This window comes from Moschus berezovskii, chromosome 17, assembly GCF_049115385.1.
Source record: "Moschus berezovskii isolate FMDL1 chromosome 17, NW_MosBer_1.0, whole genome shotgun sequence".
NCBI classification, from domain to species: Eukaryota; Metazoa; Chordata; class Mammalia; order Artiodactyla; family Moschidae; genus Moschus; species Moschus berezovskii.
Genome location: NC_142476.1, coordinates 21,719,093 through 21,733,665, shown reverse-complemented (window position 1 = coordinate 21,733,665; position 14,573 = coordinate 21,719,093). Strand labels below are relative to the sequence as shown.

Sequence of the window (14,573 nt, the reverse complement as noted above, 5' to 3'; positions counted from 1 at the left end):
ACACTGTATCAAGCAAAATAAGTCAGACAAAAAGAACAGATATTATATGAGTCCACTTCTGTGAGAGACCTAGAAAATAAGATTCACACAGAAAGTAGAACACTGGTTACTAGGGGGTGGAGGGAGGAGGAATGGAAAGTTCTTATTTAATGGGTAAAGAGTTTCAGTTTCAGACTTAAAAGTTCTGAAATGCAGTGGCAATGGTAGGAAAAAAATGTGAATATACTTAACGGCACTGAATTGTATGCTTAAAAGCAGTTTTAAATGGTAAATTTTATTATGTAAATTTTGATACAATAAAAAACTAATTGAGAAAAAATAAATTAAAAAAAAATCAAATGGGAAATAGTAAGTGGTAAGTTCTCTGATTTTGATTTTTCTAATACATGTCATCAAGTAAAAACAGACTTGGGCCCACCACCTCAAAGCCATTTACCCTGTGCGTTTATCACTCTATAATTCATGTCCACCATGATTATGAATGATGGATTTACATTAAGTACAAGTTCCAAACACAGAAATAGAGAAACTGAAGCAATGGATTTGTGTCAACACAATTCCATCTTTTAACACTGTCCTTTGAACCCAGGGATGAAAGTCATGAGGTAGGGCTGGGAGCTTCACCTTAGCTGTGAAGTCCTACTTTCATGTCATAGGGCACTTCTGGAAGGAAGCTCTGTAATGACCAACTCTCACCACGTGCAGATTTCCGACTAGTCCCACACAGGAAGTCATTCTTGTGTCTCACCTGCATGAGTTCCTGTTTGGAGACCTGGGGGCTGGTGAGCTGAAATCCAGCTCCAGGGGCTGATGTCATCTCAACTGAGCTATGACCCTGGTGACCTGCTCCCCATCCTGGTGTTGTTGCAGCCCTTCAGCTGGGGTTCAGGTTATAAGGGGACCAAAAAGGAAAATGGGGGAGTAGGATAACAGAACAAGGAAAAATGCTTGCACATTTCCTTCATTCCACTAAAGCATTTTCTGCTTCCATTTAATGTGATGGGCAGACCTGGCCAATGGCAGCTGGAAGCTGCACAGAGGCTCTTGGGGTGGGGATAGGCTCTGTCACAGATCTTGAAAATACAAAGAATTAAAACATACAGAAAACTTTCATTATGTTTGTGGCACCATTTGGAAATGGTGACTTATTCTTTCATCTTTGGATAAAGTTTAAAAAAAAACAGGTATTAACTTAAAAGGTTTGTATTCTGTTGTAAACACAGTATGACTACAGGGGCTGTCTTAGCAACAGAAAAAAATAACAAACACAAATGTACAAATACTCAAGTTCTTTCGACACAACGTCAAGTAGATGAGGAGGTCAAATCTAGAAATCCTGTCAATACGTAATAAAATAGGATTGCCGTTCAATCCCACTGAGATGAGATCCTTTGGTTCTTAGGATACACAGCCAAAAAACTAAAACAAAGTCAAACACAGTAAGAAGCAGAAATTGTTAACCTTTCAAAATGAAAGGGAACAGAGGTCTTTGAATAGGAAAAAAATTGTAAGCAATTAAAAGAAAGAGAGACTTCAATTTTTAGCGAATTTATTTTACATCATGATTCTTTAGTTCTTATTAAGTTGATACAATTTGGGGAAATAAATACTCCCTTCCCTTTTTTGCTGCCTATGTATTAGTAGGGGTAGGAAGAACAGAATATGACAATAGGCAAAGGGTGCAGAAAGCGGAAGATAAAGATAGAGAGACAGCTGAGAGCTCATATGAACCCTACTGTTAGCAATACCAGCCAAGAAAGCACAGAGCTGACAACAGGAAGTGTCTTTTTCTTACAGGGACTTCAGAAAGAATGAATATGGGACCACATTTGATATACGTTAATTATATAGCATTGTGGTTGAGGTTTCCTATCAGACATGATGTGTATATTCTTTTCTTTCTCATTTTTTAAGCTTCATAGATGACATTACTTGTGAAGCACTTTTAGTATATATATCTTGGTTAGTGAAAAGCACAGTCAGCTGCCATGTAAAGGTCGTCCTTTCAAGTAACACTTCATTCTACACTCGGAGCTTCATCTCAGAGGAAGTTCTTGAAGGACATTCCTCTTTTAGTTGGGTTTACAACTCACCTGCACCACTAAATGCAGATAAAATAAAGAGCACACCTTGGTTTGTATCTAACAACCCCTCACAAAGGTCGCCAATATGATGTCCGGACAGTAACTGTAAAGGAGTTGTTCTCTCTCAGGCCTTTCCCTCCATTTCCTCTAAAGCTCTTCATCCCAATGCTTGGGGTCCCGAAGTGAGTGTGAGGCAGAGCTGCCTCCGTGCTAGAGATGCCTGTCGCAGAGAAGGCCAGAATGGGTGCAGAGAACCCTGCGTTCTGTTCATCTCATCAGTTCTGCCCAGTCCACAGGGGTAAAAAATGGATGAGATTTGATATCTTCAACACCAGCAACTCCAGCACCAAGCCGCTCCACAGGGTTGAACTGTAAGAGCTAAAAAGGAAGGATTTAAGTGAGTAGTGGGAATCCAACTAAAGAATCAAAGGAAAATAAAAACATAATGAAAGGAAACTACTTCTAAATTCAACCTCAGTAACAGACTTGATGACAGCCAACTGACTACATTTCCTTGAAAGAGGATTGTGTCTGTAACACCACTCTAGCTATGGGGTGCTGGGGACTATATCTGAGTTTATGGCTTTTCAAATGATATCACCTGGAGTAACTGACTCTGTTACTATATACTATATAGCTAAAGTATATCTAGTATGTATCTAGTATATCTATACTACATAGCTATATATATATACTATACTATATATCTATATACTATAGGATAGTTACACCTATCAATTTCCTACTCCAAAAGTATGATCATGACATTAATTAGATATTGCACCAAATTCTGAGAGATCCAGCTACTCCTTTCATGGTTAGAAAGTCTGAAAGGCACACTAAGTCTTTCAACCTCTAGTGAATTATATTTGCCCCGGGACTAAACTTTACCTAAGGTCTAAATGTGTGTGTTAGCCGCTTCAGTCATGTCCAGCTCTTTGTGACCCTATGGGCTGGGGCCCATCAGGCTCCTCTGTCCATGGAATTTCCCAGGCAAGAATGCCCTCCTCCAGGGGATCTTCCCAACCCAGGGATCGGACCTGTGTCTGTTATGTCTCCTGCATTGGTAGGTGAGTTCTTTAGCACTAGTACCACCTGGGAAGCCCAAGGTCTGAATAAGCAAATTCATATTCCGAAACTTTGAAAGAGCTGACTCACATGGAACAATCTGATCCAATGAGTGAAATGTGTTTCAGCTTCTTCACTAATAGGAATCAGGTCTAAAATAAGTTAATAATGTTATTTGCAACACGATTTGTTAAGAGTGGGAAAATAAAAGTAGTCATACACAATAACAGATGACGCTGGTCATACTGAAAGAATGTGTTACTTAAGACATTCATGTATCCTCAAATTTTTGTTTTAACAACTTTAGTGAGAGATAATTTATATAGAACAAAATTTATCTATTGCAAGCGTCCAACCTAACGATTCTTAGCAAATCTGAAGAGCTGTGCAACTATCACCACAATCGAGTCTGAGATCACTCTGACCACCCTAAAAAGTTTCTCCATGTTGTTTGCAGTCAATCTACATTTCCATCCCTACCCCCAGGCAACCACTGATCTGCTTTCCATCTCTACAAACTTGCCCCTTCTGGATATTTCACATAAACGAAATCATAAAACATGCTGTCTTTTGCAGTTGCCTTCTTTCACTAAGCATAATGTTTCTGAGGTCCATCTGTGTTGTAGAAGGTGTTGTAGAAGGTGTCAATAGTCTGTTCCTTTTCGTTTCTGAATAGCATTCCACTATTTGGATATAACCACTTGGGCTTCCCTGTAGCTCAGACAGTAAAGAATCTGCCTGCAATGCAGGAGACCCAGGTTTGATGCCCAGGTCAGGAAGATCCCCTGGAGTAAGGGAATGGCAACCCACCCCAGTATTCTGGCCTGGAGAATCCCATGGACAGAAGAGCCTGGTGGGCTACAGTCCATGGGGTTGCAAAGAGTTGGACACGACTGAGAGACTAACACTGCTGCTACTATTTGGATATAACATATTTTGTGAATCTGTTCACCCGTTAATGGACATATGGACTTCCCAGGTTGTGGCTACAATTAATTGTATTGCTTTTAACATTTACATATATGACTTCCTGCAGACATGTATTTTCATTTCTTTTAAGGACATTTCCTAGGAGTGGGAACAGTCGGTCGTGTGTTAAGTTTATGTTTAGCTTTTTAAGAAACTACCAAACTTTTCTAAAGTATCTGTACCATTTTACATTCCTGTCAGCAATGTATGCGAGTTTCCGTTTCTCTATATCCTCATCAACACTTGATACTATCTTCTTTACTATAGTCCTTCTAGTGGGTATTAATGATATCTTATTTTGGTTTTAATTTATATTCCCTAATGACTAATAATGCTGAGCATCTTTTCATATACTTATTAGCCATTTATATAGCCTCTCTGGTGAATCTGTACCCATTTTTATACTGAGCTGTCTGCTTACTGAGTTAAAGGGTTTCTTTATACATTCTGAAAACATATCAGTTACTTGATGTGAATGTATTTTCTCCATGTCTGTGGCCTGTCTTTTCAATTTTTTACTGTTATCTTTTGAAATGCAAATGTTTTTAATTTTAATGAAGCCCACTTTATCATTTTTTTTCTTTTATGGATCATATTTTGGTGTCACATATAATAATTCTTTTCCTAACCCAAGGTCATAAAGATTTTCTCCTATTTCTTTCCTACGATTTTATAGTTTCAGCTCCACATATAGGTCTATGAGCTACTCTGAGTTAATTTTTGCATATGATATGAATTAAGAGTCTTAGTTCATTTTGGTTTTAGCATGTGAAAATTTTATTTTCCCAACACCATTTGCTGACAAGACTACTTTTCACCAAATTATCTTGGCATTTTTATTGAAAAGTCATGGGATGCAGAGGGACGTGAGAGGGTAGTTCAGAATGGGGATACACATGTGCACCATTGGCTGATTCATGTCGATGTATGGCAAAAACCACAATATTGTAAAGTCATTATCCTCCAATTAAAATAAATAAATAAAATTTTTAAAGAAGAATAAGGAAAAAGAATATTAAAAAATGAGTACAGTTAATGCAGGAAGCCTAACATCCAACTAGTAGGTGTTCCAGGAAAAAGAAATACATGGAGGAGAAGAAACTGTCAAATAAATAATACTTTAAAAACTTCCCAGGACTGAAATAAACACATTTAGAGATCAAAAAAAAACAAAATAAAACCGTATACTAAGTTCCAGCCAAAGCCATACATTATCATAACAGAACAAATTTTTGAAGTATGAGTATTTCAGTAAAAAATTATCATTATAAATTTTTATTAAGCATTTTAAGAGCTGACTTTTAATTGATAGTATAGTATACAATTTCTCATCTGATATCAGCTATTAGGTTATTTCTATAGTCTCTAGTCTGCACATACTCTGTACTAAATAAATGCTCAATTCCAATTGAAAAACAAAATTGTTTCAGATACTCTAGGTCCCGTGTCTTTTTTAAAAATTAATTTATGTATTTTAATTGGAGGCTAATTACTTTATAATACTGTAGTGGTTTTTGCCATACATTGACATGAATCAACCATGGGTATACATGTGTTCCCCATCCTGAACCCCTCTCCCACCTCCCTCCCCATCCCATCTCTCAGGATCATCCCAGTGCACCAGCCCTGAGCACCCTGTCTCATGCATCGAACCTGGACTGGCGATCTATTTCACATATGGTAATATACATGTTTCAATGCTATTCTCTCAAATCATCCCACCCTCGCCTTCTCCCACAGAGTCCAAAAGTTTGTTCTTTATCTCTGTGTCTCTTTTGCTGTCTTGTATATAGGGTCATCGTTACCATCTTTCTAAATTCCATATATACGTGTTAATATACTGTATTGGTGTTTTTCTTTCTGACTTACTTCGCTCTGTATAATAGGCTCCAGTTCATCCACCTCATTAGAACTGATTCAAATGCATTCTTTTTAATAGCTGAGTAAGATTGCTGGGAGAAATATCAATAACATCAGATATGCAGATGACACCACCCTTATGGCAGAAAGTGAAGAGGAACTCAAAAGCCTCTTGATGAAAGTGAAAGAGCAGAGTGAAAAGGTTGGCTTGAAGCTCAACATTCAGAAAACAAAGATCATGGCATCTGGTCCCATCACTTCATGGGAAATAGATGGGGAAACAGTGGAAACAGTGTCAGACTTTATTTTTTGGGGCTCCAAAATCACTGCGGATGCTGATAGCAGCCATGAAATTAAAAGACGCTTACTACTTGGAAGGAAAGTTATGATCAACCTTGATAATATATTCAAAAGCAGAGACATTACTTTGCCAACCATGGTCCATCTAGTCAAGGCTATGGTTTTTCCAGTGGTCATGTATGGATGTGAGAGTTGGACTGTGAAGAAGGCTGATCGCCGAAGAATTGATGCTTTTGAATTGTGGTGCTGGAAAAGACTCTTGAGAGTCCCTTGGACTGCAAGGAGATCCAACCAGTCCATTCTGGGGGAAATCAATCCTGGGTGCTCACTGGAAGGACTGATGCTAAAGCTGAAACTCCAATACTTTGGCCACCTCATGCGATGAGTTGACTCACTGGAAAAGATTCTGATGCTGGGAAGGATTGGGTGCGGGAGGAGAAGGGGACGGCAGAGAATGAGATGGCTGGATGGCATCACCAACTCGATGGACATGAGTTTGAGTGAACGCCGGGAGTTGGTGATGGACAGGGAGGCCTGGCGTGCTGTGATTCATGGGGTCGCAAAGAGTCGGACACGACTGAGCGACTGAACTAAACTGAACTGAATATTCCATTGTGTATATGTACCACAGTTTTCTTATCCATTCATCTGCCGATGGACATCTAGGTTGTTTCCATGTCCTAGTTATTGTAAACAGTGCTGCGATGAAGACTGGGGTACACGTGTCTCTTTCAATTCTGGTTTCCTTGGTGTGTAAGCCCAGCAGTGGGATTGCTGGGTCATATGGCAGCCCCTCCCTTGCCTTTTTAAAATATTCATTTCCGAAGTCAGCTAAACACTTCCCACTTTTGCTAATTTTTTCAAAGAACCAACTTGAGATTTAATTTGTCTGTTATTTTTATCTAGCCAATGAAGATTTTCTCTTCACTGATTTCTGCTTTCTTTTCCTGCTTGTTTTGGATTTATTTTGCTTTTTACAATTTCTCTTTCTAGTTTCCTCAGTTACAAGGTGAGATTTTCATTTGAGACCATTCTTTTCCTATATAGATTTCTAAAGCCATACATTTTTCCCAAGAACTGATGTACCTGCATCCTGTAAATTTCGATGTATTGTGGATTTGTTTTCATTTCATTAAAAACATTTTACGGCTTTTCCTGGGATTTCTTCTTTGACTCAGGCTATTTATAAGTGTGTTGTTTAATTTCCAAACATCTGTTATGGCCTCACCAGATCTCTTTCTGTTGATGATTTCTAACAAAAAATTGTTACGGTCAGTGTACGCTATGTGATTTCAATCCTTTCAAATACTGAAACTTGTTTTATGGCATAGCAAATGATCTATCACAGAGAATATTCTGTGTGCATGTGATAAGAATGTATTCTACAATCATTGTTCTATACATGTCAGAGTTGTTTGATAGAGTTGTTCAAGTCTTTTCTATATCCTTGCTGGTTTTCTATCAATTATCATGAATAGAGTATTGAAGCCTCCATTTATTATTGGAATATCTATTTTTCCTTCAATTCAATTGGACTTTGCTTCATAAGTCTTGAAGCTGTTACTAGAGCATACACATTTATAATTGTTATATCTTTCTTTGTATTGATCCTCTCATCACTGTAAAAAATCTTAGTCTCTGCTAATTCTCATCTTCACATCTATTTTATCTGATAAAACCACTTCATCTCTCTTGTGGTCACTGTTTGCATCGTTTATCTTTTCCCACCCTTTTTCTTTCAACCTATTTGTGTTTATTAATTTAAGTGTGCCTGTCATACACTGGTAATCGCATCTTTTTAATCCAGTGAACTATCGCTGTCTTTAGCTTCACACACTTAGAGATTCACACTGAATGTTACTGTTAACACGGTGAGTTCACATTTGCCATTCTGCTATGTTTTCCACAGTTACTGCCTTTTTTATTCCTCTTTACTGCCTTGTTTTGTGCCAAATACTTTTTATTGTACTGTTTCAGTTCCTCTATTAACTTACTATTTTTTGAGTGGTTGCTATCAAGATTATAATATGCTTCTTAATTGATCACAGTCTACTTCAGATTAATACTAACTTACTTCTTCCAGTGAAAGGAAAAAATTTTGTTCTACTATGGTTCTATTCCTTCTGCCTTCTTTTGTCTTAAATATTGTATTATTGTTGCTGTTTAGTTGCTAAGTCATGTGTGACTCTTTGGTGACCCCATGGAGTGTAGTCTACCAGGCTCCCCTGTCCATGGGATCTTCCAGGCAAGAATATTGAAATGGGTTGCCATTTCCTTCTCCAGGGGATCTTCCCAACCCCAGGACTGAACCCAAATCACCTGCACTGGTAGGCAGATTCTTCACCACTGAGCCACCAGAGAAGCCCTAAATACTGTGTATTATATCTATGTCATTAAATACTACATATATAGTCACTAAATACTATATATTACATGTTATAAACCTACCAGCATAGTGTTATAAATATTGCTGTGTTCAACCTCACGTTTTTTAAAAGAAGTTGAGCCCAGAAATGAGAAAAAAAAATATTTAATCTTCTCTATTATCTCATATTTATCTTTCTAACACTCTTCATTTCTATGAATTTGAGTCACTATATGGTAACTTGATTCAGCCTATGGACTTCCTGTATTATTCCTCATAAGACAGGTTTGATAGGAATAAATGCTCTGTCTTTACTGGGAAATTTCTTTATTTCATTTTTATTTTTTGAAGGATAATTTTGCTGGATAAGGAATTCTTGGCTGAAAGTTACTTCCTTTCAACACTTTAAATATGCTTTTCCACTAACTTGTCTTCCATTGTTTCTGATAAGAAGTTAGACATCAATGTTCCTTTGAATATGAGTTGTTCTTGGCTGCTTTCAAAATTTTCATCTTTGTTTTTGTCTTTCAACAATTGAAAGATGAAATATCCCTATGTGGATCTCTCTGTATTTTCCAACTTAATGTCCACTAAGCTTCTTGAATGCATTTTAATGTTCTTCATCAAATTTGTGACACTTTTGGCTATCATGTCTGAAACATTTTTTGCTGCCTTTTCTCTATGTCCTCTCTTTCTGGAACTCCCATTATATGTATTTTGGTGTATTTAATATCATCTTACAGGTCTCCATATCCCTGTTCATTTTTCTTCAAACATTTTTAATCTGTTTTTCAGATTGAATAATTACTATCATCCTGGTCTTCAAGTTCTTTGCCTTTTCCTTCATCTATCTCAAATTTGCTGTTGAGATGCTCCAGGGAATTTTTTTCACCTATTTAATTCTTCATATCAATTATTGTACTTTGCAACTTGAGAATTTCTACTTGGCTCTTTTTTTTTTTAATATGATTTCTATATCATTGAGAATCTTTATTTATTGATTCATTATTATCTTAATTTCCTTTAATACTTTTTAAATTAATTAATTATTTTTAGTTGTTCTGGGTCTTTGTTGCTGCCTGCGGGCTTTCTCCAGCTACAGCGAGCAGGGCTACCCTCTGTGTCATGGTACACAAGCTTCTCACTGTGCTGACTTCTCTTGTTGCGGAGCACAGGTTCTAGGCGCTCGGGCTTCAGTAGCTGCAGCGCGCAGGCTCTAGACTGCAGGCTCCATAGCTGTGGTGCACAAGCTTAGTTGCTCCACGGCACGTGGAATCTTTCTGGACCAGGAATCGAACCTGTGTCCCCTGCATTGGTAGGCAGATTCCCATCCACTGTAACACCAGGGAAGTCCTCCTTTAAGTAATTTATACACAGATTCCTTTCGTTCTTGGAATATAACTATAATAACTGCTTTGAAGTCTTCACTATATCCAAAATCCGAGGACACCCAAGAGCAATTTCTATTGACTGCTTTTTTTCTCTGCCTATTTTGTTTCTGTGAATATCTTTCAATATTTTGCTGGAAATGAGACATCTTAGGCAATATATTTTAGTGACTCTAGAGTCTTATTTTTTCCATGAAGATGGTTATCATTGCTATTTGTTGGTTCTTTGGTAACTTTTTTCAGCTAGATTTGTAAATCTGCTTTCCCCCACCCCCACCTCCAACTATAATAAGCAGAGGTTGACAGCCCTGCTCATTTTTTTCTTTCTTAAGAAAAAAAGTCTTAAATTTTCATTTTTAAGCTTAGTTTCCTAAGGGTCACCCCTGTGCCTGCATAGCTTAGGGGTCCACCAGTGGTTGAAAAGGGCTGCCAAGTCTGTCCAACTTTATAATTTCCTTTTTTGAGAAGAGAACTTTCCAACCTTCTCTTATATGGCTAGTCATTCGTATCTGAGAATATCCCTAAAGCATATAATTTTTTTCTTCAGAATTTAGTCAACTGCAATAAAATATTTGGATGATTACATTAATGGTTCCACAACTGTAGGAAATCCCACTACTCAAATTACACCTACACATTTGTTTCTTCTTTTTCCTGTATTTCTATTTTTTCTTTCATTCACTAATCATTAATTCATTATTTATATAAAAATATCAGCTGATTTCCTATTGAGTGCCTATCCTCTACTTTTCTAGACTTTTCCAACACAAATCACCAGCAGTTGCCTCACTCTTACACTGGCAATCCTATACTATAATTCAACTACATACTTCATCAAATTATAAATTACTACATGTCATGAGCTTTCAGTGCTGCTCTATCAATAGTAATAATACAAAATATTTATGTGACACTTAAACTGTGTACTAGGCATTATTCTAATTGCCTTGTATAAATTAGTTCTTTGAACTCACAACAACTCTATGAATAGTTACTGTAATTATCTCTGTTTTATAGATGAGAAGATAGAAATTTGTTTAAGGTCATATCAGGCAGTAGACAGCAAGGATATGATCTGAATTCAGGTACTAAGTCTCCAGAATCCATGCTGTTAACCACAACATGACACCACCTTATGAGTGTGTGATCTGCAAATGCCAAGAATTCATTACTTCACTTTGATATTACCAAATCCACAAGGGCAGTGAAGTATATACTTCAAAAGACTGTACTCTCAGTCTTTTCACTTGAAATTATTATATCCAGCATTCAAAATGACTTTTTATTAAAGTGTATTGAGTACAAAGAATTTTTATATTAGAAGTTGCTAAAGTGTGTTAAGAGAAAAGCTGCTATTATAAAACAAACATCTAAGAATATTTGAACATAGCAAATCCATTTTCAAAATCAGACAATTCATATCTACTGATTGAGATGTGGAAGGCAACAAACATTTAAATATAAAAGTAAAATACCACACATTGGTAAGAATTAACTATAACTATAGCATGTTTTTTAATATTTCAGCAAATATGTAAACATGTAAGTTCTCTCTTTCTTGTTACAAGTGGTTTTTCCACCCCCAGTCTCTCCAAACCATGACCTCATTATGAAATTCCAATGAAAGTTCATATTTTGACTTTTACTAAAGTCAATTTACCTTAGTTCGTGAACTCTTCTATAAACCTGCAAGTATAAATCCATAGGCAAAAATATAACTGTGTTACCCATGACTGTCTTGCTTATTCTGCCATTTAAAATATTAATACTATCCTAGATCTTCTGAGAGCTTTCACAAAGATTCTTCTGCTAAGAGAATGTGTTGACCAGTGAAAAACCAAGACAGTCACTGCCAACTTCCTTTCTCTTAAAGGACAGACAATAAAGCTGAGCAATGGAAGCACAGAAATTTGTTTTGATGGTCTTCTTCTCATATATCTTTCAACTGACAAAGCAATTGTGTCATAAAGAACTAAATGTACATTGTGAAGTACAAACATACATGCTCTGAGGATCTGTAAACTGTAAATATATATTTTTCTAATTGCATTCAAAATGTAACTATGCTTACTTTAGCACCATTCACTTGGACTGAGATGACTAAAACATGGGTACAGGGAATTGTGAACTCTAGGAAGAAAGCAAGCAGCTAAAAAGACCAAAGAGAGGAAAATCTCCTCAAAGTGGAATAATTCTTTCCATATAAATCGTTTGGTGATTTTTTAAAATAACCTCTATGAACTGTGAGGTAGTGGAAGAGGAAAGTCAAAATGACAGATTGCTAATCATGCCAAGAGACCTCTTTTCCCTTTCCTGATGATGTTTCCTTAATGTGAGTGGTCGTTTCCTTAGGCAGGCCAGGGACAGAACTCTGCTTTACTATATAAGTATACTATATACTATACAAGACATAAAGACATCTGTACAGGGGAACTGAACATGCCTTAAGCTCAGACTCCTGACAATATAAATTCTGATAGACAGGAGCAGCAGACCTTTATTAATTAACGTGGGGAATTCTATTCTCAGTATTTGTCATGATGACTACTTCTTTAAGACAGAGAAAGAAACAACAGCAGTTGCTAGCCTTCCTTAAATTAATAGACAAAAAAAATCCTTTGAATTTACCTTGCCGTTCCACAACAAATAAGAGGAAAATAGAGGAGGAGCTGTCCTTTTTCTCCATTAGAATGAAACGTTTTATGAATCTTTACATTACATCCATCCTTGTACAAAGCACTCAGGCTACTCTCATCTCACTGTTTTCAGCCTAATTATGTTCTTTATATCTTACATACTCTGGACAAATGAATCCTCCTGAAGCGCAACTCTGATCCTTTCACTCTTTGTGCACAAACACTTCAAATCCCGATTTTTTACTGAATTAAATACTGTCCTTCTCCCCTGGTACTCAAGATAAGAGAACCCAGCTTCTCTCTCCACACTCATTTGCTACCATTGCTCATCCTATATTCTCCCCGTACTCCAGATAAACCAAACTTTTGATTTCCCAAACTGGGTCTTTCTGACTCAGTCCTTGTCTTCGTTCACACTTTTCATCCCGCCCAGCTATCCCCCCACATCTATCCTCGCAATGCCAAAATTATGGCGAAGGCTCCACAAAAACAACACTCACTACACAAAAACTTCCCTAACACCGCCACTGCATCAGTTATAACGCCTCTTTATCCTGACTTGCCAAAGTGTTTTTTAAACCTCTCTGATAGCCTTTCTCAAATCCATCTATGATATAGCTATATGTGAGCCTCAGGTTTGCAGCTTATGACACCATGCCTTTATATATATTTGCTGAATGGAACCAAAATCACTGCCTAAGAAAATACTAGGTAAATCTTTTCTTAATATATTATCCCCTCCTCTTTTTTTTCCTTTTTTTTGTTTAACCAGTTTTGTTTTCCCTGATTTAAAAAATAATTTATGTTTCATTAAACAAAAACTTTGGTTCTTCATCTTTTTCAAATAAGTTTTCCCTTGATATTTTCCCAAAAGTGTAAGGGATCACAGTTCTGACAATTCTTGCTGATCTGTGATGAGTCTGCCATAAAGCTAGACAAGCATTTTAAATATAAGGAATCAATTTAAGGAGTTCATTAGAGTGAGCCTACCTCTGGGATAACAAACTTTAATTATCAATAGTCTTTTTTCAAAGCCACCAGAAATATACTGACAGCAATATTCCATGAATGGATCTAAAGAGACTTAACTTGGCAAGATCTACTACCACTTCTCTCCCGGCCAGCCAACTCCTAAGCTTATCAATATGGATTAAAGATTTAAAACAGCCATTTATGAAATGTTGAGACTAGCTCTAAGGAATAAACGCTTCAATAACTTTTAAAAAAAAGGAAAAAAGAGCCATTCATATATGGTTACAAAATATAAAGCAGCTACAGACAGGCTTAAAAGCAATACTTAAATCTCATGCCTACATGGACATATGGAATTGACTAAACGTTAGCCTGGGTTTCAGAAAAAAAAAAAGTAATGTAACTTTTAACTGTTCTCTCTGACATCACCAATACTTAGATAGTAACAGAAGCCTAAAGATGCACAGTACTAGTTCTGAATGTGTAATTACTAATGGGTCCTTCTTGCCCAAAACTAATTTCTGTAAGGTTTCAGAGCTGTGGGCTCTGCCAGTCTGCATGGTTGATATACTTGGCCAATAGGTCAATTAAATTACCTGTTGAATGAGTGAGCGAGCCTCTTCAGAGACACATTCTGGCATGTTCAAAGTGGTGTGAGTATTTATTCCTGCTGGATGGCACTCAACCAGAGTCTGAAACAATCAATCACATACACTTCTTAACCAAAATAACATCATATTCTGTTCCATCACAGGGTTTATAGACAGCAAATACAGACAGCTCAACAACCACTTTCGCCACAGTGCCCTCTAAGCAGTCTAGGACAAAGGTTATGAGCCTAAAGAACTTCTAACTGGAAAAAAGGCAGTCATCAAAATCACATCATAAGCTTATGCCACTTGCCCCTTTCCCTTAGATATAAAAATGGCCC

At 36.9% G+C, this 14,573-nt stretch overlaps 1 protein-coding gene across 5 annotated transcripts in view; it reads right to left on the bottom strand.

Moving 5' to 3' along the window:
- Positions 1-1,532: 1,532 nt before the first annotated feature.
- RPS6KC1 (ribosomal protein S6 kinase C1) overlaps positions 1,533-14,573 on the bottom strand; it is a 203,184-nt gene continuing 190,143 nt past the window's right edge. For 4 of the 5 annotated variants that reach the window (XM_055419061.2, XM_055419062.2, XM_055419063.2 and 1 more), the window contains 2 exons: positions 14,239-14,334; positions 1,533-2,462 (listed from right to left, as the gene is read on the bottom strand). In XM_055419061.2, the coding sequence (XP_055275036.2) occupies positions 2,352-2,462; positions 14,239-14,334 (207 nt within the window). In that variant the 3' untranslated portion in view covers positions 1,533-2,351. Of the gene's footprint in view, positions 2,463-9,706; positions 9,981-14,238; positions 14,335-14,573 lie in introns of those variants that run through there. The other variant, XM_088845267.1, reaches the window with a different exon arrangement.